This window comes from Rhodnius prolixus, unplaced genomic scaffold (genome assembly GCF_049639745.1).
Source record: "Rhodnius prolixus isolate KJV_2025 unplaced genomic scaffold, Rpr scaffold_11, whole genome shotgun sequence".
NCBI lineage: Eukaryota > Metazoa > Arthropoda > Insecta > Hemiptera > Reduviidae > Rhodnius > Rhodnius prolixus.
In genome coordinates this window covers 14,724,389-14,749,146 of record NW_027411625.1, presented here as the reverse complement: position 1 = coordinate 14,749,146, position 24,758 = coordinate 14,724,389, and the positions used below count along the sequence as shown (strand labels likewise).

General features: G+C 34.2%; 1 protein-coding gene across 1 annotated transcript in view; it reads right to left on the bottom strand.

The window, feature by feature from the left end:
* LOC141459407 (dynein axonemal heavy chain 10-like) overlaps window positions 1-24,417 on the bottom strand; it is a 43,796-nt gene extending 19,379 nt beyond the window's left edge. Inside the window, exons 1-25 of the mRNA XM_074138471.1 lie at window positions 24,075-24,417; window positions 23,371-23,556; window positions 22,867-23,039; window positions 22,522-22,681; window positions 22,160-22,318; window positions 21,464-21,718; window positions 20,221-20,469; window positions 19,283-19,529; window positions 18,465-18,649; window positions 17,140-17,226; window positions 16,771-16,911; window positions 15,553-15,658; window positions 14,293-14,504; window positions 13,368-13,556; window positions 11,929-12,117; window positions 10,107-10,284; window positions 9,595-9,735; window positions 9,240-9,369; window positions 7,062-7,266; window positions 5,516-5,704; window positions 5,093-5,237; window positions 4,128-4,314; window positions 3,406-3,598; window positions 1,807-1,956; window positions 593-780 (exon numbers count right to left, since the gene is read on the bottom strand). Of these exons, the coding sequence (XP_073994572.1) occupies window positions 593-780; window positions 1,807-1,956; window positions 3,406-3,598; window positions 4,128-4,314; window positions 5,093-5,237; window positions 5,516-5,704; window positions 7,062-7,266; window positions 9,240-9,369; window positions 9,595-9,735; window positions 10,107-10,284; window positions 11,929-12,117; window positions 13,368-13,556; window positions 14,293-14,504; window positions 15,553-15,658; window positions 16,771-16,911; window positions 17,140-17,226; window positions 18,465-18,649; window positions 19,283-19,529; window positions 20,221-20,469; window positions 21,464-21,718; window positions 22,160-22,318; window positions 22,522-22,681; window positions 22,867-23,039; window positions 23,371-23,556; window positions 24,075-24,263 (4,433 nt within the window). The 5' untranslated portion in view covers window positions 24,264-24,417. The remainder of the gene's footprint in view (window positions 1-592; window positions 781-1,806; window positions 1,957-3,405; window positions 3,599-4,127; window positions 4,315-5,092; window positions 5,238-5,515; window positions 5,705-7,061; window positions 7,267-9,239; window positions 9,370-9,594; window positions 9,736-10,106; window positions 10,285-11,928; window positions 12,118-13,367; window positions 13,557-14,292; window positions 14,505-15,552; window positions 15,659-16,770; window positions 16,912-17,139; window positions 17,227-18,464; window positions 18,650-19,282; window positions 19,530-20,220; window positions 20,470-21,463; window positions 21,719-22,159; window positions 22,319-22,521; window positions 22,682-22,866; window positions 23,040-23,370; window positions 23,557-24,074) is intronic.
* Between the last annotated feature and the right edge of the window lie 341 nt (window positions 24,418-24,758).

Genomic DNA, 24,758 nt, shown 5'->3' with positions numbered 1-24,758 from the left:
TGACAGATAATCAACATCTGTAAAAAGCTTTGAGGAGATGTGAACGGCTTTAAGCTCAACTGAAATCTCCATCGTTATAATTGAAATAAAATTAAATCAGATTAAGTTCTAAATATAGACATAAATTATTCATTCATTACCTTGGTTATTTAACCGGGACAATTAGAGAATTAGCTTTTTAATTCCCTGAATTTACATTATACAGTAGACCAGTTTACAAGAACAACAAATTATTTCATAAAAAAAAACAACATATGTTTCAATTTAATTGCACATTTTTGTTTTACTTGATGTGTAATAAGTATGTAAACAGATATAATATTATGGTCGATTTAATAACTTTAATGAAAGGAAGGTTATAATTGTTAAATTCCTGATTGAATGTAAGAATACATAATTAGATTATGAATTAAGCCTATCTAGCATTAAGTATTGTTACTGGGTTTTTTAAAAGTACAATAATAGCAATAAATTATTAATTCAAAATAACAAAAAATAAAATCTCGATAATAAATAAAAGAACCATGCTTAGTTATTCCCCTTGCATATAAGCCGCAAAAATTAATGGACAAATAAAAATGAAAAAGAAAACCTTATAAACTCGTCCTTAAATAGTATCACTAATTTTCCAACTTCTTTGATAAACTGCCGGCTCCTGGGTATGTCGGCTTTGATGATGTGAGCAATATCCAGAATCACTGGGATTATCTTCAGGTTTCTGCTCAGCTTGCATTTCATGTTACTTACAACTTCAACGCTCACTAACATTTTCTTATACACCTGAAAATTGAGAACAAAAGTTTTTTATTTTTTCTAAGTACTTCCGCTAGTTTGTGAGTACATTGCGCTCTCTGCTAGCATCACTTCCTCTACAATGAAACCACAGTTGTCAAAAATAAATCCTCATTTTCATGAAAACTCTCCCATTAGCAATTTTTCTGGAAAAAATATTCCTCCCATTTTATGGTAGGTAATGTGTAGTTTTTTGAATTAATTGAAAATAGCAGTTTGATTTGGAGCAAGCGCGATGCACTCATCGAATGCGTAAGAATGAAGGATTATTCTAGGTGACAAGGAATTTTTCGATGTAGAAAATTACTAGGAGATATGTTCGGCCGCTTTTTTTTTTAAGAGCTTCATAGAGGACAAAGGAGAACTTCTCCATGGAAAAAGGTTTTTTGAAACAAGTGTTGAGTTTCAATAATACACATTATTATAAGAAGATTAAACAAAAAAACAATAAGGTACACCCGGGCATTACCACTATTAAAGAATCTTGCCCACCTTCTTAAAAATCAGCAAGATTACTGCGGATCGTTTGAATGCCTGTACAGAAACACATACTATCTTTTAGTGGTTTTTTAGTTGTTAGGTTAGGTCACAATGAACTATTTCTTGAATATCTCACCAAACCACAAATTTGTGGCATGTTCATGAAGTTAGGGTTTTACAATCCGAGGTTCTTTATACTTGAAGATTAGTGGATACAGTACAATAGTTTTTACCCCCAAAGTTATATTATAATACATATCCGGTATTGGTCAGAAACTGCCATTTCTGTAGTCGTAAGTATTGGATTTTATTTAGTTTAACATCTGATTGTTTCCGCAATATTCTCAAACTGAAAAAACTTGAAGTACCTTCCACCTTTCCCCAGAGATTGCACCACTCGACCATATTACAATATTTTAAATATAAAATAAAAAGTAACAAGGAAATATCAAATAATTTAAAATAAATGAGAGGAAAAGGGAGCTGGAGTAACACCTGCTACCTTGCAACTCAGAATTAAAAAAACGTACTCACCCGTTTTAGGTAGGCTTCGGTGGTTCGCATAGAATAGAAAGATGATTGATGAGATTTATGGACATCATAAAACTCCTTAAAACTTGTTAGGTATCTGATAAACACTTGGTAAGTTCGTTCAACAGGAGGGCAAGTGCAGGTCTCCTTACCCTTAAAACAATATTGGAGAATTATTAGCCATTAAAAAAAGTCGGAGCGTAGAATCTAGGTTTATTGCTACCGAAAATATGTACAATTGTAGTACTCGTTTACAACTGCAATTGTGCACAAAGTTTAGTAGTTTTGCATTTCCTTCATAATTCAGACTGCTGAATCTTCCGTCTTATTGGTGTAACGTCTACGAAAATATGTACAATTATGATACTCGTTTCCCTCTTCAATCGTGTAGAATGGCAGCTTTTAGCTGTATTTATGAAGGGAATATAAGATGATAATTTTTGGGGACAATACATTACGTTCAAATTTCTAATTGCTGTACCTTCTCCTATCATATTTGAGTAATCCGGGGGTGCTCAACTGCATGTGGCCCGTCTTGTACAATTTTATGGCCCGCGTTATTCATACTAATTTTCCAGTTTGTCTCTAAATGGAAGTGACTGACTCACAATGTAATAATGGTCTAAACACATCTTTGAAACATCAGAACAAAAAATATATATTTATAACATTTGATCACAAAAAAAACAATATTCTAATTTGAGAAATCTGGCACAATTGTGAGCGCTTTTGGGTCTACTTTCACCTGCGAATCGTTTTTTTTTTTCGAAAATGAAATTTATCAACTGATCAGCTAATAACCTCAGCTGTTGATGCGCCAAATAATAATAATAAAAATAAAAATAATATTTTTTTTCCGAGAGGGCACCTTCCAGATTAAGGCTGGGTTGGGTATGTGGGGTTCTACCCACTAAAAAACCCCCTCCTCTTCAGGCATAACGTCCACCCCGGAACCTCCATAAGCATTACAGTAATAATAATAATGATAATAATAATAAAAAAAATAATAAATTCTGTTTTGAATATTCAATTCAAAAAGTTTTTGTAGTGGGTCCAATCTATATATACATAAAAGATACATATTATTTTATAAGCGTCCGTTATGCTTATAATGAATTTCCTAAGTGGCCCACAAGATCATTTGGGTTGGCCACCCCGCCCTAAAGGAATAATATGCGAAGGTATATCACCCCATAGTTGAAATGGCGTACCGGGCCAGTGGGATGGATGTCATTCAGAATAAATCAGATATCCTGATGGGGGGTGGGCACAAGGCGAACCCCAGAATAATTAGCCTTGCCGATATTGAAAGTTGAAAGTCAAGAGCTGAGGGACGAGTTTGAAAATTTGGAAATTAAAATAAGATGCAGAAAACTACTAATCGGTTTAGAAATTGGTGAAAATGACGAAGAAACCGCCATATGGGACATGTTCACGACTATTTCAGATATTAAAGAAATATTGCTCATTAGTAAGGCGAACAGAATTGGAAGTTCAAACGGACAAAGGTTTATCCTGGTGATTAAAGGTCTCTGGCATCGGCCAGATTATCAGTGAAGATTTATCTGTGCTGCTAAGTTCCTAAACTAATGATTGATTTACCTTTATCAAACTCCTTACAAAATCCATCGTCTTCGGACTGACACTTTTTGAATGTACTCGCCTCAACATATTGATAAAGTCTGGTTCCCTCATAAGTTTTTGCGCTTCGGAGACTTCAACCTTGTCGTTGGTGATAAGTGCACATAGTGCTAAATTTATGTGTCTTACACTTTTTATCGGGCAAACTGGTTTTCTGCAAAAAATAAAAAAACAAACCTGATAAAGACCCATTTTATTTATGAAGATATCTTCATTAGTATTAAGATTAAAATTAACATAAATGCAATACTTTTGTGGGAATCATGACATCCCCACAAATCTATAAACCCAATAGAATGAAAATTCTCTGAAAAATTGTTCAAAAAAATAAAAAATTTCAACTACATGTAAACTCGCATTTAAATACAAGATGTTTGAAGATAATAATAAATACTGTTTCTTTAACACTGAGGTCCTAAGCCCACGAATAAAAAAGGTAGCGATTTTTAAAGAAAACGCTACTCACTTTCGAGAAATTCGCAAAAAAATAACAAAATCCATTTACTAGTAGAGTGCATTTAGTTAAAGTTAAGCGCATGTATGATTGATACATCAAAAGCTTAGTGTCAGGTTTTTTCAGGGCTATTAAACGATTGATCAAAATGTAACTATTTTTACTTTATGTGACTGTTTTACCTCTCTTTACTCTGCCAAGTGATTATTTAAATACTCCTTGTAATTACCTAAAGTTCTCCAAATCTTCATTAGAAATTTTTAACAGTTCCTTTCTCGCAGCGATGAAATTACGTAGCGAAGCATCAATTATTCTAAATAATTTGATTCGGAAATCCCTTAGTAATTCTTTTAAAGTTTTTATATTACTATTTATTTCATTAATCAATTTCATCTTGTCCATCACACATTTGGACACTGAAACATAGACAAAAATGTGGCTTGAAAGACTTTTTCGGTAATTTACTATGAATTTGCCAAAAGGCAAATTTTAGTTCTAAAATAACAAAAAATGTTATTAAAATATGAGAAAATAATAAAAGTTTAGAATTTCAATGAAAACAAAACAAAAAAGCAATATAAGAACTAAAAAATGTAATTGTGTAAATTCACATATCTATTTATAATATCTTTTTCCAAATGTATGAATTCTAGCGATGTTTTTTAGTTCCTTAAAAATATACAAGTGGTGAAACCTGAAAATTGTGACAAAATTTTATGTGAGGGGCTAGCATTCGTGACATGCCGATTCGCCCAGGACCTCTCTAAAAGACTTTTCGCGGTAAAATGTTATGAATAAAAGAAATAATCATTTACGTATTTCGTGTGTAAACGAACTTTAAAGGAATCATTGACTTTTGGCTTCGAATGGGAAAAAATCAGAAAAATGGTTCAATAAAGTAGCCCGTGATTAAATTAATCCTATTTCATGAATTATCCATTTTCTCCAAAATGTGATGCTTATTAGTATTATAATTCTAATTAGAAACATAGAATACACTTAAATGATACTTAAGGTGCCTAACGTCATCTCTCCTCCAAAACCGCCTTCAAATAAAGTTTCTAGGGCAAATGATAAAATGACTTAATGTGTGAATCCTGAATAGGAAATTAGAAGAGAATCGTTGCTTACATTTTAGTGACAAACCTGAAACATCACACACCAAGACTCAAAATATCGTAAAAATATACTTACAAGCCATATTCATTTTCACTAGATATAGGTATAGTCCGGACAACTTAGAAATTATACCAAGTTTCATTGACAGCTTTTCATATTGTTCAAGCAGACTATTTATACAATGGTAGTAGCAATCTACGGCTTTCTGCAGCCACTGATTCTATAAAAATGTGTAAATGCAAAATGTCAACTTTAATAAAATAAAAGTTCATCTGAGATGGAACCTGATCCAACGGCTTATACGCGTATTTTACATAAATGTAAGACACTTCAAACATTTTTTTGCTAGGATTGTGAGGTTAGATACCAGTTGATACAAGTAAACTAAATTCGTGTGACCAAAATTTCATGATACCAATCAAATCAGATTCTGTAATTCATACTATTTTACATTATAGTTTACAAATATTACGAGTACGTCACATTACAACACATTACCTTAGTTTTATTTTCTTCACTTTGTTTTTGAAACATTTCGACGAAGTATAATACAAATGTGGTTAATTTTTTAAAGTTCATATTGTCATTATGTATACCGTTCAGCCTATAAGAAGAACTTGAATTTTCATGCACTAAAGCCATACATTTTGCTAAATTCTTCTTGAAACGTCTTGGTATTGACTTTTGCTGTAAAAACAGAAACCTAGCTTGAACACTCATAGAACTTTGTATTATGAATACTCGCAAGGTTCAAACTTACTAATTTTCAGAGATTGAAGACAATTAGCGATGTATTAAATTGTTACCAATATTAAATAGTTTTCAAAACCGTACATTGTACTGAATTTACAACTTTATAAAATGCCTACAACGAATTTGTCTAGACAGATGTCAAAATTAAAAGTAATAAATCCACGGTGTTTACAGAAAAATCTAGGAGGCATTTTACAGAGACGGATAATCCAAGGAGTGAAAGGTACTTACTTCTTCCTTGGGAAGAAGGCATTTTCTTCCAACTCATTTTTGCAACATATTTAACTTGTTTTCACAGTACATTTGGGTATATTACAAAAAAAAAGTACTTAATGTTCACCTTTTTTTCTTTAAAAAAAAGTTTAAATAAAATCTTTGAGCCGTTTTCAAGAGAATTTCAACTTTCTGCAATCTTTTGTTTTTGAGATACGGTGGATGTATGCACTCAGGCAGACACAAACTCTCAGACCAATTTGTAAAACCACTTTCCGGTGAAAATTTAAATTGAAAATCTGTCCTATACCTCTTCACTATATACAGTATTGAGGAAAAAAAAATACCAGGAGAGAACCACATAATTTCTCTTACTGCAATTCTAAAGATTTCAACTTACTAATTTTCAGTAATACTTGGAATTGTAACAGTGAATTGAATTGTTAATAGTGAATCTAATTTGCATTCCCTAAATTTAGATTAAGTAAAATAAGGCAATACTTTTGGAAGAAAGGGACGTCCTGAAAACCCTCTAAAATCAAGTCTAGAGTGTTGCCTCTTTAGAGAAGAACGGTACGGGAATATAGCCGCTGCTAAGGCAGTAGAATAGAATAGATTAAATTAGGGCGGCCTCAAGGCCTACGCCACTGCGACCCCTTTGGATCTATTGTGGCTCCCCGACCTTAGAGCTCGCCCTCCAGACCCGTCCGTTTAATCAGACTCTTAATTCTGGAGAGTGACTCCTGGGTAAAGCTCTCGGGCCTTGGTTTTTCCTCCCCGAGAAGTAACATCCTTAGCCATACAAGCCCCTTGCTAAGGCAGTAAAACTGGAATGTTTTAGCGTGTTGTTGGAATGTTTTAATGTTCTAAAATCAGTGTTCTCTGCAAAAAGGAAAGCTTAACGCACTTCACACCAATCGCACCCTCTAGAACACCTTTAAAATAATCTCTAGGTACAAAATATTACACATAAAACGGACATAAAATCTACATGTATGTATGAGTATGCCACAATAATTTTCTAAATTTAAGGTGCCACACAAAATCTTAATTTCTTACATGCTACAGGTTTACTTACATCCTTCAAAGACATTGTAGCGACGTGGATTAAAGACTGTCTTGCTACAGGAAGAATCCAGTTCATTGTAGCGTATTTCAAAAGTGCAGGATAATGTTTGAATTTAAAATTTAATTCTTCACGCTTGTAAATAGATTCATCCAATCCCAAAACAATGTGTAAGTATTTTTTACAGTTATTAACAAAGATATTGAAACATTCCAATCTGAAAAAGTAAGTAAGTAGTAAAGTAATCGCCTATTTTTTCAGGCGACTCTTAACGTCCAACTACCAATTAGGTGTCGTGGACGGGGGCGGAAGCTCATACTTCACCATAAACAATTTTTCCTAACAAATTGAATGTAACCTAGACGAACTGGGGATCTCCCACCTACAAAGCCACGCTCACGACGACTAGGCCCACACCCAACAAAAATAAGGTTGAAGAAAGCCTTCGAAGGACCTGAGAGCGCGAAGACATACTACAAAGGCCTACCATGAAAACATTCCATTGCTCTATTTAAGATGTTAACGGGGCATGATCATACAATGTCGAATACTCACCTGCTCTGCGGGTAATGTCCTGCTAATTGGAAATATACCCTAAAATTTCTTCCATGGCGAATGAAGATTTTGTTCACAAGAGCTTAGAATGTTAGAATCTAATCTTTATGTATACAGGGTGATCCTTTTAAAACGCACCAATCGCTAATAACTTTTTAGGAAAGCGGAATTTCGAATAAACCCACGAAGTGAACTATATGTTTTTTCTTGGTGTAGTTTTCAAATTTTCCACTCCCGACGCTATATCTTTATTTTTGGCGGAGTTACGTCTAAAAACCGGATTGGGGTTTCATAAGGACCACTAATTTTGACAATGATTATGAAAACTGCAAAAAAAACTGTGAAAAACTGAAAAAAAACCCGTTTCGATATGTTTAATATTTGTTGAGATATTTAAGATCAAAGTTACAATTTTATCTATTCATGAACGGTTTTCAATATTAATTTTCCACCACAAATACACGTTTTGAGAGGTCCTATGATTGCAAAAAATGTTATCTGTGACGCAAAGAACAAAAAAAATAATAATAGAAGATTTTAAAAAATGTAGGGTAATGTAATCGTTAGGGGCGTGTCAGGATATATTTGTTTTATCATCAAATAAAAGCAATCATCACATCATTTTAATGCACCCAATATACAAGACTTCTTGACCTATGATTACGGTAAGAATATCTTGCCAGTGTAAGGCGGGTGTTGGTCTAGTTGTCATGAGCGTGGCTTTGTAAGTGGGGGATCCCCAGTTCGAATCCCACGGGTGCAGTCATTCACAATACTTAATGCATCATAACACTTTTTTAAATAAAATGTAGTCATACGTGGGATTCGAACTGGGGACCTCCCACTTACAAAGCCACGCTCTTGACCATTAAACCAACACCCTGGCAAGATATTCTTACCGTAATCATAGGTGAAGAAGTCTTGCGTACGGGGTATATTAACATTATGTGATGATTGCTATTATTTGATGATAAAACATATTTATTCTGACTCACCCATAACCATTACACTACGCTACATTCATTAAAATTTTCAATTATTATTATTTTTGTTCTTTGCGTCACAAATAACATTTTTCGCAGTCAGAGGACCTCCCAAAACGTGTATTTCTGTTGGAAAATTAATACTGAAAACCGTTCACGAATAGATAACATTGTAACTTTGATCTTAAATATCTCGACAAATATTAGGGATATCGAAACACAGTTTTTTATGTAGTTTTCACAATCATTGTCAAAACCAGTGGTCCTTATGAAACCCCAATTGGGTTTTTGGCCGTAACTCCGCGAAAAATGAAGGTACAGCATCAGGGGTGGAAAATTTGAAAACTACACCAAGAAAAAACATATAGTTCACTTCGTGGGTTTATTCGAAATTCCGCTTTCCTAAAAAGTTAGTAGCGATTGGTGCGTTTTAAATGGATCACCCTGTATATGTATATACACAATTTTGCAAATTTAGAAACTTAAAATTTTGAGTTTCTGCGAAGTTCAAAAACTTCCACACATTCCTACCGACAAAGAATTTTAAATACTTCAATTTATAAAAACCGCAAAACAGGTGTTATTAGTGAAAATTCAATTTCGAAAATTTGAGAGGATCCTAAGAATGTAGGAGTCACATATGATAACTTACCTGTTAGGAGACAGATTTAACTGTACGGCGGTATCGTAAAAGAAATTGTGGATATTAGTCATTTCAGCGTCCGAATAAATCCAAGGCGCTGAACCAGTGGCCATCAGACTGTTAATTACCGTTAAATAACCTGTAATAAAAAAGTTAAATCTTAAAAAATAATGCTCCCCACGGTCTTGGATGATGAAGAACATATGGTTGATTGATTTGAACAAAAATTTTATAACTGGCACAAAAACGAATTATTAAATTTTACTTATCCCAACAACTACCAGACTACACAGATTTAAAGTCCAAAATCATAAGTAAAATTATCTACCTTTACTATCAGTAAGTGAAAAAAAAACAATCTTACCATCATGTATATTTTTATCGGAAATGAAGAGAACCGTTGGGAAATTCTTAAATCCCACGATCTCTAACACTTGTTTTATGTCCCCAATAAATGACTGTACTCCATAACCCAAGTCTGACTCGATTATGTGAAGATGATGTTCTGAAAAATAAAAAAGAATTAAAGAAAAACCGAAGTAGACAAGTTGTAGGTATCGATTTCATCCAGGAAAAAGAGTTTATTTCTCAATAACCATAGGAAAGAGCGGGATCAGTATCAGAGCGTTGGATAGATATTTTTATTTATTAGTTTGACTAGATAGCTACTACTTCTGTCTTCGGTAGCGATTATTAGGCGGAAAATACGGAATTTACTTTTAGTTCAACAATCATAAACTATTTTATCTACTTCTAAGTGAATGTGTGGAGGTCTTAAACGTAATACCTAGGCAATTAGCATTTTCAAGATGCGAAATAGCTTCTTGCAAGCCTTTTGTTAGCTAATTCTACATTTGGAACAATTGAATTGCATACCAGCGATGAATGAAGCCAATTTAGTTAAAGTTAATTTGCCGTAGCATCTCGGAGAGACTAAGAGCATGTTTCCGCCGGCCATGCGAAGCACTCGATGGATCTTCAGTAAATGTTCCATAGTCTCGGCAATCAGGGCCACATCTAGGACACCATATTCATCCTTATATTGAAACAGGAACTGGAACAAGAAAGTTATCTGATCACAAAACTGGAACTGTTCTGAGACAATAACACAACTTTCTCTTATCTCATTCTTCTCAATTATAACACGTTAAATTTTCCTACCTTTAGATAATCAAACAAATATAGATCTTCTTAAAAACTTACATCGAACAAATGTAAATAATGTTGAGCTTACATTTCCACTAATGGAAGTTATTACCTACTAGCGTAATCAGCCCCCAATTCCGGAAGGCCTGTTAGGTCAGTACTAGTGAGGGCTTGTATTCTGTCTCAGTATCTTGCTAATTCATGCCGATGACTGTAACCACTTGAATACTTGGATTCGTAGCAGATCTAAAGACTGGTGGTTACTACCACTGATACAATTACCCTTTTCCTTCTCTATACCCTAAGGGAATCCTATCTCAAACGATTGATGTTAACCTTACAGCATTGGAAACTCAATTTACAACTCGTGACCTAGGTTGTGGAGAGTAGATATTTGGTTCGCATTCCTAATTTTATTTACAAGATTAGCATTTCCTCCTTCGAATAATTGTTTCCTTCGCATCCTGAGATAGCCGTTCAGTGTCTCACAGGCAGCAAGATTGCTAAAGTCAAAAATATTTCCCAGCCACCTACCTTACGGTATAGAGCATTCTCGACTTACAAATCCAAATTAAGAAAGGACTTTCGAAAATCTTCACTGCCAAAAGATTTTTCACACTTTTGATCACGTAAGTTCTATTTGAGGGCGCTAGTTCAACTTGATAATGATGACAATACAATATAATAAATAACCTAACTGCACAAGCTCTAATTCTTGCCAAAGAGCGTAGGCCATCTAGCTTTCTTTAGGTATATTTGTCCGCATTTATGGATAATCGGGCCCCCGACTACAATTCTAGCAGAAGTTGATTGGCATGATGTAACTCACTCTTATATTCATAGAACGAGCTCTTTTGGATACTTTTAAACATTCAACTAGTTACTAAAATATCCGCTAGATGGCATAGGCTGTGCTAGTTGGCTTCATTTTATAACAACTTTTTAACTGGAGGAATCTCGAACTGACCCTTGGACTATATAATACTCCATGAAAAATTGCTGTCAGTGTTAAAATATTATTCGTATGCTAACTATATGCATGGCCAGTGCAGCTGCATACCCTAGCATTAACATTGCCTAACGCTATGGTAAGTTACGAATTATACTTTACGTACTTCATTAACAAACGTATCTTATATGGGTTTAAGAATTATTTTGAATATAGTTTTTCTTTCAATTTGTAATTATTAGTATAAGTATTTTAGAATAAGGTTTCTTCCCATTTTCTTTTTCCACTTGGTTTGATTTAATTTTTCTTTTCGTTGAGTAACAAAGACAGCTCCATTTTACTTCCCTTCGCTTACGTTTTTTTTTTATTACAGGACCCACTTTTAACCATAAAGTTAATCCCATCTGAGGCAACCTTAGGGTACTTTTATTTGGAGCTGGCTAGGACTGCCGTTCAAAGATAGCTTCGGCTGCCTGGCGTCCTGAAAGTGCGGGGCCAAAAGGCTCATCTCACTCCTAGCCGGTGCAACATCCTAAGTTATCCCTTCACTGCCTCTCCTCCAACAATAACATGAAGTAACAATATGAATGACTCAGTACTTACTGATAAAAGTATATCGTGCAAAGCTTGATAGTCAAGTAGATCCTCATAACTTCGTTCTTCTTTCGTTCTTAATAACGCCTTCCTTAAATCTCCAAAGATTATTGGATTGGACATGACAGGAGATACGAATTCTTCCTGGGTTACTTTATAAAGTTCCTTTTTAATTAACGTATCAATTTGTTGTCGATCCTGCAAATTGGTAAATTCATAAACAAAACAGTAAGTAAATTTAGCAGATAACGTGCAAACCTTCCTCAATGAAGTCAAGACTGAAAGCAGAGAGGACGAGTTGGCTGTACAGTTCGGTGGTCACGAGCCAGCAGTTCGCAATAAGAAAGCGATTTTGTTAGACTAATACGAAATTTAAGAGTAAGGGAATAGGAGGAACCGGGATTAAGAAAGACCTACCAGGTTAATTGTTTTATTCTGGTGTATTACAAGTTGCCAAGTAGCCTTAAAAATTAAATAACTGCATTGACAATTTTTTTAAAAAAAAATCTCTTATCACAATTCTCAACTCTGTAAAATGACAAGTTTTCTTCGAGTTTTTCCAACTCAAAGCCACATGTTAAATTCGCCGAAACAATATTTATTTAATAAAAATGTTGTGTGAACACTGATAATTTCTCCCGTGTTGTAAGCGTAACACGTTTCAAGGGATCAGCTGGATTGATTTCACGGAAAACTGAAAAATCCTTCCAGAAATTCACAATTCTGTATCGTCATTTTTCAATCTCAGAATTTCAGTTAAACATTTAAATTCTCAAAAATACTACATGTGGGGAAAGAGAAAGAGAACCCTAGAATAGGTGGAACGATGCGGAAGAAAGGATTTTAGGGTATGAGATCCGCTTGAGTTGGGCAGTTGTTATCAAGTTGTGCTTAATTATTTTTAAGTTGTTCAGTTATTTTAAGTTTTTGCTTTTCAACAGCTGCTAGTTTGCTTTTTCCCCCTTATGGAACAGTTGACTTGCATTTATTATAAAAGAACATTCCTTTTTGATGGTTTTGGATTTTGGTGTTTTTGGAAAAGGTGCTCATGTTTGTATTTATTGAATCACTTTGATTGAAACATTTTGAAAGTTGAATAAAGCAGTGATTTAAGTACTCATTTTAAATAAAATCCTACTTTATCAAATCCCCACATTTAATAAGATTATTCACATAATATGGCTCTTTAGAGAGAAGCGTAACCCCCACACTCATCAAGTATTGCCACGAAATTAATTTACAGGAAAAAATGTATCAATTTTCTTCATTTTTGTTTTTAGTTTTTCAGTTATAATAAATACAAACTTCCGTGACAGATTCTAATACACATATATCTATTTGTATACACCACTATTTAGTATTCGGGGGCCTCAAATTTATGTTTACGATCTAGACAGTTGCAATGCTTCCTTCTACAAATGGTAAAAAAATGAAAGTAATAATCTTACTTCTTCGCTTGTTAATTTATCGGCGACGCTACGTAAAAGTTCATTCCTCCAAAGCCTAACCACCTGATTCGCAGTTTTATATAAACTGGGATCTAGAGAAAACAAACCATCGATCACTCTAGCAATTTCATAGCAATTAAACGTGTAATGTGTCCTTGATGGTACTAGTGGTAAATTTATTGGCAAAACCTAAAAAAGAAAAATACATTCAGGGAAAAAATGTGGTGTGAACGTTTAAACAACTTTCTCCCATTAAAATTACAATTATAATTTGCAATATTTTCTTTAAAGTAACCTCAAATTGATTACTTCACACAAATATAAGTCTTGGAGAGATAGTAGTTACACGTTTGTGGCAGGGAAGGTAAGTGTGCCTACACAGGATGGTAGCGAACGGCCTTTTCCTTCTTCCATTTTTTGAACATTAAAAAAAAAAATCAGTTTCTTAGTCACCCCACATAACTGCCACGTGACAATTTTTTAAGAAAAGAAGGTTATTTAGAGAAAAGCTATGTAGCCAGTTTTCCAGAAATACTTTATTTTATTATCTGTTAACCGATTTTCATCATACTTGATTAGTTTTTTAATATTACGTGACAGTGTACGAGCTGGAAAATACTAAATCATTTTGAAGTGGTACATAGAGAACCTTAACCATCTTAACAAGAAGATGCGCTCAAAAATCCTTTTTAAGACCACTTTAAGATCCATTTTTGTAAACGAATATAGGTCTTTCTCTTTATCACGGATACGATTTAAGCCCTCAGTTACCCACAGAGGAGGGTAACATGAAAAAGAAAATGTAATAGCATCTTAGAGGAGAGCCTCCAACTTCATTTATTTTATAGAATTCACCTAAACTGAATTTTCCCTAAAATATGTCTTTTAAATAAGAGATAGATTTATAAGAGATAGATTTACATACCTTTATAATTTTATTAGTTATAAGAACTAAGTCCGGGACCTGGTTCCTAACGTCATGATGTAACTCTGATGTGTGAAATTTCAATATTTCACTAAATACCAATTTAATCTGGTTGCTATTTAAAGCTTCAGTAAAGAATATGGAAAATAATGACAAGAATCGTTGATTGGTTTTTGCAGTTCCAGCATTCCAGGTCATTGCGCCAAATAAAACTGGAAATAGCATACATCAGTTCAAAAATCAATGCATAATTAATTATAAAACCTAAAGATATCTTAAATGAGAAAGAGTTAAAACATGCCCAACGCATGCCACGTATATGATGATGTATACTATGGTGTGTACAAGGAAAGAAGTAGCTTCAAATGTTTACGGACAAATCAGTTGGTAGGTGAAGGTGAATAGCTAGCGCGAAAGGTTTCTCAAAAAACACTTCAGCTTAAACGAACTTTAAAGGCCTTGGTCCAGCAACTACAACGTATAGTCGATAATTGATTAATATAAGGTTACCAGACATCCCCGTTTCCCGGGAATAGTCCCCGAATTCATACTTCTGTTTCCGATTGAAAAGTGTCCTCGGGATGAACAACTTAGCTGAATTAAGCTTTATGGATGAGTCCAAAGGACAGTCTGAAACTCTGATTGGTGGCTCGATCAGGACTAATCGTACATACATTCACTGCTTTTACCGACATCTCTCAGACTCACAGCTGGAAACCTGGCCCGTTAGGTTATTTTTGGTTCAAAGAAACATCTCTTTACAACGAGCTTCAGACGAAAAACGCCTTTGTTTTTTAGTTTATGATGGGGCGAAAACGCCCATCCATTTCATACAGATGGTTTGAGTTTAAGGAGATTAGTTTTACCATCTTTGGTCATAATAGGATAACGGTCCGTCAAAGAGCTAAGACTCTTTTTCTTAAGGTTGTTGTCTTCAATTGTCAATCTGTTGTGAATGTGATGTGCGGGACTGGAACTTTCGAAAAATAATGGATTTAGTTGGGTCTACCATAGCTCATACATTAATACATTAAAGTAAGTAAAAGTAAAGTAATTGCCTATTTTTTCAGGCGGGCTTAACGTCCAACTACCAATTAGGTGTCGTGGACGGAGGCGACTAGCAAACATACTTTACTGTAAATTTCTTTTATTAACCATTAAATAAAATCCAAGGCCTAAGACCGGGAATCGAACCCAGTACATACATATTAGCTTCACAAGCCTCGCACATTAATACATTTATTGCACATAAATACTTACAGAAGTTATCGAAGTGTTTCCAGGTGTTTGTCAAATCAATTATTTCTTGTCTCTCTATCAACATTTTCAGATATTCTACGGCTTCTTGTGAACCATAGGCATCAACCTAAAAAAAATCTCGTATGATAACTAATTTCATATTGAAATTAAAAATTACTTGCTGAAATTCTCAAGGTTCTTCACAAACAATTTTCCATCACTTTGAATCTTTAGCTGCCTTCAATTTTACATAGAACCACTACAATAAAAATGCGTGGCATGCCAACTTCCTTAGAAAACTCCCTAAATGACTGTTCCAGCAAAAATGTTTGTACATAAAACTTAAAGGTTTCTTTACATAAATGCTAAAGTTAGTTTACTAAACTTTATTTTTTCCTCCATTTATAAATATGGCGGTATAATGTTAATCCGTTGACTTTGAAATTTTTTAAATCATTTTTTCAAAATTTGATTGCTCACTATTGTTTTATTTTATTTTTGTTCAATGTGAATGTGGAATATGAGGGATGTTCTGCCGCCGAAACTACCAAGAAAATTTGTTGAGTTAAATGGGAAATGGTGCTGAATGAATAATGTAGTCAAAATTGGTTTCAACCAGCCTGGCAAGAAGCTGGGTGCGGATACTCCGGCCGAAGCTGTTCTAAGCATAGATATCGTAATCTGTATGGGCGTTCTCAGTCTACTATAGGAACCCTAACTTTTCTTCACGCTCAGAAACTCCTCAAAATAAATTTTTCAGAAAAATGTCACAAATAAAAGTGCTGGCTCTATGTGTGTGCTTAAAAAGTTTTGAAAAATCCTAAAACTGAAATATTTGATTCAGTTAACTGAAATTAATGGACAATACACTTTCGATTAGCTAATTTTGTGTAAAAATATTATTGTCTTTCGCTGTGGCACTGGACTAATTAGTAAAAACAATCGTAACTCAGGATATCACAAAACTTCGAAAATCTACTTCCTATTAAAGAGACGTAGGATAAGGTAAAAATGCAAAAATTATACTTATTCCCATTTAGAAAAGGAGAAGATTATATCTACCGCCACCAACATCATCACTATCTCATTCAAAAAGTATTGTTTCAATTTCTATAGTTTAATTTACTCCAAAATCCAAATTCAACTCCATTTAACGAAAAGAGTTATAATTAAATTTTATTATTTATTCATAAAAATGTCTACCACTGGGCATAAACTGGGCTACCAATAAATTCTTACTCTTGGAGCGTGTAAATCGTCTATGCAAATGTTCGCTGTCACATTGTACAGGCCTCTAGAACACTTCTGTAGAATTGGTTGAAGAGACCCAGAAATAGTTTTTCCTGTTGTCCCATATGAAAACGATGTATGCAGGTGAATCTGAAAAGAAGTTTTACGTTAATATTTCACTAACAATTGCTATTATTGTTAAATTTATAGAATAAGTGCAGAACTCAATCAAACGTCCTCTTAGCTCTATGGATGTTCCTTTGATTTAAAATACAATAGTGCAGAGTGTACTATTCAAATTTGTTTTCCTTCAAATTAAGTTTTCCTTTATTTACAATTTAATAAACTTTGTGTTCAAAGACAAGCAACATTACTTACATCAGGATCCTGTCTTTTCAGAAATTCTCTCATGATAGCACTTTTGGATGAACAAGATGCGCCTAGCAATATGGTAGGGCGACTCACCTAAAACAAAATGAATGTCATAAATTTAAAATTTCTGCAACTTTTCCACAATTTAAGATACATTATATTTTCAGCAATACCTGAAAAGTACTCCAATTTTACCATTAATTTTTGAAGTATTTTCTTTGTTTTAAGATTCCCTGAATCGGAATGTCTTATTGTTAAATTACGTTCATGTGTGAATTCACAATATCTCACAAAAATCAAATTAACAGAATGCTTTGTTTAGTATCGCTACAACATGGTTTTAGTTGAAAAATTGATCCACTTAAAGTTCGAGAAGGTTCGTGAGAAAATTAATTTAGAGAAGCTCTAAAGGAGTGACGAATAACCATTATTTTCTGTTTACCCTTACATTATTAGTACAGAAGACAAAACATTAAGCGAGAAAAATCTTTTTAATGTTTTTATTGAGAAAATTTTTTATTTCATAATTTGATTCTTCATTAAATACCTACGGAGGAAAAATTAGTAAAAAAAATTAAACTTTTATTTTTCATAGAAATAATTAACAATAAAGAAATGGCCAATCTCTGTGAAGAATGGAAGTGTGAAAAGTAGGTTGGTTGAAGAGCCAATCAGAAGCGAGAACTGTTTAATGAACCACGCCTAACCTCATGTACGTCACACCAAGCCCTTAGTGGCCCATAATAAAATGGAAGATCTAATATGAAAATGGCCGCATAAGGGCCTGCGACAAGTAATAGGTTCTAAATAACATTAATGAAACTTTAATGTAAAATTACTTAAATGATTTTATGTAATAAAATAAGAATAAAACATAAGCTTTATCGATCGTTTCTAAATGGCTGAGATTACAAGCTTAAGTATGAATAAAATATTAAAGATTCAATTAGCGAGGAAACAAAAAATCAACTCCGTCTTTTTGCCAACGTTTCGACAAATTTATTGCTTTTTCAGGGCATGGCTATGCGGGTTGGTTGAGTTACAGAAAAATGTAACCGCATAGCCACAAAAAATTCCTCGCTAATTGAATCCTTAAAATATTTTACGGTCACCAAAAGCTGATACAAGTTCAAATACAAATGAAATTTTCAGTACTTGCTGATTTGTGCACCTCAAATGTTTTCTACAATTTCGATATTTGAAGGCATATTTTGTAGCCAGGGAAGGCGTGTGAGTTTTTATCTGATTTTGTTAAACAGTAAAGTTCTGAGAATGAAATATAATGAGTGAATTTATATTTTTTAAACTACATTGCAATGTGTAGAAATTACCTTTTTCATTAAATGTAACAGCCAGGTGGTTCTCACGTTCGTCGGCAATTGTACAAATAACTCATTGACTCCAACATTTGATAAGTGTATGTACGGCTTCACCAAATCCTTCCATGGTCTCCAGCATTTGTGCGTTGTGTCTACATAATAGTCATAAAAGGTTGGAAACTGTACCGGATAGGTGTCTGTGGACAAAATAAATCTTATTTATGGTTAATATAATAATATATACTTATAAATGTAATAATTCTTTTAGAATAACCAAACAGGATATATTCAAATAATATTAATTCCCTGAAGAAAAAAACGAAAAAATTGAGCGGTTTGAACTTCTAATGTAGAGAATGTGTTATTTATTTATTTATTTTAAAGGCAAAATCAAATAAAAGTAACGATATTGCTGTGAATACTATTTTAAGTTTAATGATCTGTCACTAACCAATAATATTAAACGAAAATTTCAACACATGGTATAAACTGTTAGAGGTTTCTCTGATTATAGTTTTTCGTTTCAATTACTACTGAAATGAAAAACTACTATCTGCTAATATTCAAAAAGTATAAATTATAAAGTAAACAACAAAAAACCGAACAGTCTGATATTTTTCTTGTAACTAATTTGATAAGTAATACCCTTTTTGTGAAAATGACTTTTGATATAAAATAAATAGTTATATATGACGCGTTCCACTTTAAGATTGATTCCCACAGTTAATCAATAGGTCTCCAAAGTTCATAAGAATGAGCAAACTGAGTTGTTTTTTTAAACACAGCACTTTGTTGATTTTTATAATTTTGTAGAAAGAAAAATAGCTTACTAAATGGGGCCCTATTGTAATCTTCATCTTCGTACGAGCTGTACCCAGTCAGTTTTTTTACAAAGTCGTCGAAAACCACTTGACAGTCACAGATCAGATTCGAGCCGAAAGAGTAAAATATGCAGATAACGAAGTGTGCTTCGATTTCCTCTTCGGTAAGTTCTTCAGTGTCCTCTGTTTCTTGGTACGAGTGGAATTTTTTCGGTGGTGGTAGCAATGCGGATAGTAACTCTCGAAGTTGGATCATCTAAAAAGAAAAACAAATCTGAAGTTAATACCCACACGGCTTATTCTTATTGCAGAATAAAACGGTACTTTCAAGAAAAGCGTGAATTATCGATCTTCTTGCATACGCAGATGTTGCGATCCTTTTTTATGAAAGAGCACATTCAGAAATAAATTGGCATTGATGTGAAAATTTTGCTGGTAGTGGAAGTGGACCATGCTGACTTTCCTGGCTCTTTTTTTAAATTATTTTAACCAGTCCTAAATCATTAACTTCAGAAGCAGCGTTAGCTGGAAAAAGTTTTATAACCTACTCTAAAGTAGTGAAGCAAAATTACCCAAATTTTTTTATTTAACTCAGCCTTTTTTAAAATACCTCAGATTTTTTTACAAACTGAAAATAAAACGAACACCTAGCAAGAATGTTTTGGTAAATAGCACAAAATAATTTTGACGAATAAAAGATAAAAAAAAAAAAAAAACTAAAAAATTTCTTAAAACCAAGTAACCGCCTATTTTTATAACAGGATCTATCGTCCAACTACCAATTAGTTGGCGTGAACAGGGGCGGACTTTATTATTAACATTTTGTAAAACAAATAAAAAATAGTTATACGCGGGATTCGAACTGGGGATCTCCCACTTACAAATTTTCATTACTAGAACACCAACTTCCGCCCCATAACCTTGTATAAATACAATTATGTACTTACCACTTGTTGTGTACATTGGTGTAGGGCAAATTTTAGTGGTCCTTTATTGACTTGGGCTGCATTGACATCGCATGTAAACTTCACCATGGACGGTATGTATTTTTCATAGAGTTTTTCCAATACAGCTGCATCCTTTCTGTCAGCGATAAATTTGGTCCAGCAGGTACGATAGGGTAGATCTGATGACGCTATGTACAAGATTCCAATTCTGGAAAGCACTGCTGGAGATACATGTTCCAGGGTATCTGACTACAAATAAATAAAAGTGAGTTGAAACACTTACCCTAATTTCTTTTACTTTAATAAATAAATTTTCCTAATAAGCTAGAATACATTTTCTGCAAACTTGAACTTTTACCAAATCTTACTATCATTAATTTAAAAATGGATCTGGTTGGTATGAGACAGATCACCCTGTTTATTAAACCCATAATAAGCATTGAGTTCATCTATAAAGTTATATGGTATGAAGCGACGTTTCCTGGAAGCTAGACAGGCTATCTTCAGAGACCAAAGATTGAACCGGGTTGAATTTTACCTTGTGAATATGGTTCCTGAACTTACCGTGGCCTGTAAGGAAAATTAAATCTGGTTTCTACCCAATCTCAGGTTCCCCTTAGTCTTGATTTTACACAGAACGGGCATAAGTTTGTGCCAGGAAAGCTTCCTCAGTTACACCCCACATTACCAAACAAGGAAGGAAGTTGTCTGAAGTTAAAACTAAGTGTTTTTAGCGCAGCCTGGCTGTCCCGAGCATTTGAAAATCTACATACCTTGAAGCCTATTTTTCAATATTTGTACAATTTAAAGGAAAAAAAAGAAGGTTTTTATAACAGTTACAAGAAGACCGACATGCTAGGCTAAGCAAATCGTGGGAGTTCAACAATATAATGATGCTGATAACTCTCAAAATTCTTCATTAAAAAGTTCCTGAGGTTGCTTAATTGCACTCCCATTTGTCTTCCTCTATTTAAAGACTACGCTACTGCCGAATCAAGTCGCAACGATATCTTGCTTTACAGCGACCGCTTCAATTAAAACCAGAAAAACTTAAAATCAGGTTCTAAAACAAAGAGAGCACCTACAAATTTCCGATGAAATCTCAAAATGAACATTTGCACCATTGCACTTCCTTTTTTTTATGCGGAGGAAGAGATGGTTAAGAACTTATTCAACAAATATTTGCAATAGTCAAGGCGTTTCCGTACGTTCGCTCTCGACTGTACATAAGTAAACAAGTTACCTCAAACAGAACAGCCACATTGGCATTCAGATGTATTGTTTCACTATTTGGCAACGTGATCAACTTCTTATCGTCTACTAGAGTATAGAAGTCGTCAATCCAGGAAGGGTCCATCTGTCCATCCAGTACCACGTAGTATCTAGTGGATGCTGCTGGGTTTCTGTTGACGTGTTTCAAGGCTTTAGTGATAAATCCATCGATCCATTCACTATTTGAAGCAAGCTTAATACTAAACAATTCATCCTTCGAAAAAGCCTGTAAAATATATAAAGAAAAACCTGTTATGAACACATATAATGATGCTGAAAACTCTTAAAATTCATTATTAAACATTTCCTGTGGTTGCTGACGTGTACTCACATCTGTCTTTCTCTATTTCGAAATACTAAGGCTACGCTACTGCCGAGTCAATGTAAATACATGCTCTACGGCGACCGTTTCAATTGCCTCAATCAATCCCAGAAAAAACTTAAAATGGCCATGTCTGTGAATTCCACAAGACCGAATGATCAACAAAATACTTTTGGTAATGTTGGGTAATATTCGGAAGAGGCTTGCATAAAGAAGCATTTCAAAACGAAGTGGTTTGACACTGTGAGAGCGTATAGCTATCAACACCAAATTAGACACTGAGGTGCGGAGAAGAGCACGGACCTACACCGCTACCGGAAAAAAAAGAATGAGTTTGAAACTCACCTTTGGGTTGACTATAACCCGTCTAGTGTGGTCGTCCACTTCTCCTTCTATAGTCGTTAGTACATCTATCATGACTGACTTCCCAACGCATGTTGCTCCCAGCACGATAGCACTGTGGTGCATATGAAGTAAACTGTATAATTCGCATATTTTCTTCACCTAAACGTGCAAAATTTTGGTAAGAATATTTCTTAAACTAAGAACTTTAGTGTTAATACACTCAGTAAAATGATACTTCTGTCATGGGATTTTGTTGCTAAGATGTTACAGTTAAGACCCACGACTTGTATGATATCAACTTTAAGCCTCGAGCGGTTTTTCATGTTTGAACAACTTGGTACAGGCACAATAAAACTACTAACCTGGCTAGGTACATGGACAAAATGCTTTTCCGATAAAACAAATTCAATTTGATTGACCAGTTCAGAATCTTGCACATTAATTGATGATACGCCAGGAAATAGATCAAGTAGAATCTCCGAGATCAAATAGTCATCATCCACTTTTGGCAAGTAGATAGTCCTGGAAATGAAAATCTGTAGTGACTACCCATACAACTTCTTTCTTTCCTTTTAACGCAGGACAGTTTTCACTCTGCATACAACACTAATCATCTCCGTACAACTTAGTTCTGCTACAACTCAGAAAGAAAGCCCAATAGGCATTATTGCTGTGTAACTAAAGACGCACGGAAATCTCGTACTTACTTGATGGCGGTCACACAGATCGCTTGCTCGTCCATTTCTGGCCTTCGTTGTTTCAAACTGCCTGCCGTCTTTATCAATGTTATCAACTCCTTCAAATTGAAAACAGTTTTATGTTTGCCAACGATGCCGAGTGCTCCAATTCTAAACAGTGACATGAATTTTGAGCTCAGACTCTGAAAAGTGAAAACAAAGAAAAGCTCTCTTGTTAAAACACCCACATAACTTTTCTTTAATAAACTGCTCAAGTATTGCTCTTCACCACTTAAACTCCCCAAAAAATGGATAAAGTTAAAGCATTTACTGTGTTTAGTATGTCTGCAAAGTATCAGGAAAATTTCGCAAAATACCAGGAAAAACTTTTTAATAAAATAGACAGTTCATCGATTTTCTACAAATTTATAATTTTTGGAATCAATTATTGAGCGTTAGAATAGTATGAAGTAGCAGATTAGAGGAAACCAAAAATAATAAAGAAAGATTTCATAATGAAGTTGCATCACATACCCCTCCGAAGATGAAACCATGAGCGTACAGCAATGATTCGCATATTTTCTTCATGTTGGGAGATTGGTATGATATCATCCTATAATGCTTTTCTAAAATTCCATTGAATTTGGTTGTGGCGTATTGAGTTGTTAGTGAAGAAAGGAAGAATGTAAAATTTTTATCAATGTAGTAGGTGGTCTTTATCTGAAATAGATGAACATTTTAGTGTCCAGCGGAATCTGGGCTTTTTGGCCTTACAACTAAAAAGTTGGTTCCCTAAACTATTAGGCTTACTGAATTAGGCAATACTTTCGTACCAAGAGCTATTTTTACACCAGTTGATGAGTGAGCCATGAAGTGATAGAGGAGATAGAGTTTCCAGCTCTCGGTATTTAAGTTGGGTATAACAAAAGACTCAAAGTACAGTCCTTATTACTGAAGAAGTTGAACGGTCTTGCGTTCTTTCTCGAAGAAGCACTCTTTTTTAGATTAGGTAGGGTATTTTTTCAGCCAAACCGGAGTATACTCGTTATAAACCCTATAAGATAATCTCTCTTTTTTGGAGGTTTAATCAGCACTTTGTCCGTTTAATAAGCAAGCATTTCATAGGCAGATTGCTGAAATTACCACTGCTTTTGTTCACACACCCCCCGTTTAATGAAAAGCGCATCGTAACCAAATGCTTATTAGAGCTTACATTAGCATTCACACCATATGTTTACCTTTCCACTGAGAGATTTATAAATTAATTGAACTTCTGTTGTAATCAAATTTTGTACGGATTGGGCTAAACGGCTGAAATTATCAAACAGGATCCATGATCCAGTCATGCAACATCCTTTAAACTTAGAAGCAATAGCTTCATAATTTAATGATTCACTGCATGTGCAGACGAAAATGAAACGTCCCATGATTCTGGCAAGCTCTTTAATTGTTTCAGTTTTTCCAACGCCAGATTGTCCTAAATTAAAAACAAATAATTAATTAGCAAATATTTTCTAATTTTTGAACTTCCAGTTCATAAAATGAATTTTAAAACAAGATAGTGACTCACCAACTAGACAACAGCCAAGATTCTTACTGATCGCCTGCGTCATAGCAAAGTGGATGCGATTAGTGACTGGCGTGGCCACAAATTGTTTTTTGAGGCCCATGTATTCGTACCCATACGGGAAAACGCCTGAAAAATAAATAAATAAAATGTGTGAAACAGTCACCCAACAATAATCTTCTTTTCTTTTTTTTGGAACAATACTCCTGTTCTAAACAGTGACATGAGTTGTCTGTAACGAGAGAACACTGCCCGGAGGCCGGCAGTGCACTGAAAAAAGCTCTGGGCGCCAATAACCTTAGATGTTGACGCGCCTTAAATCATTAAAAAAATAAAAAAATAATTATAATAATAA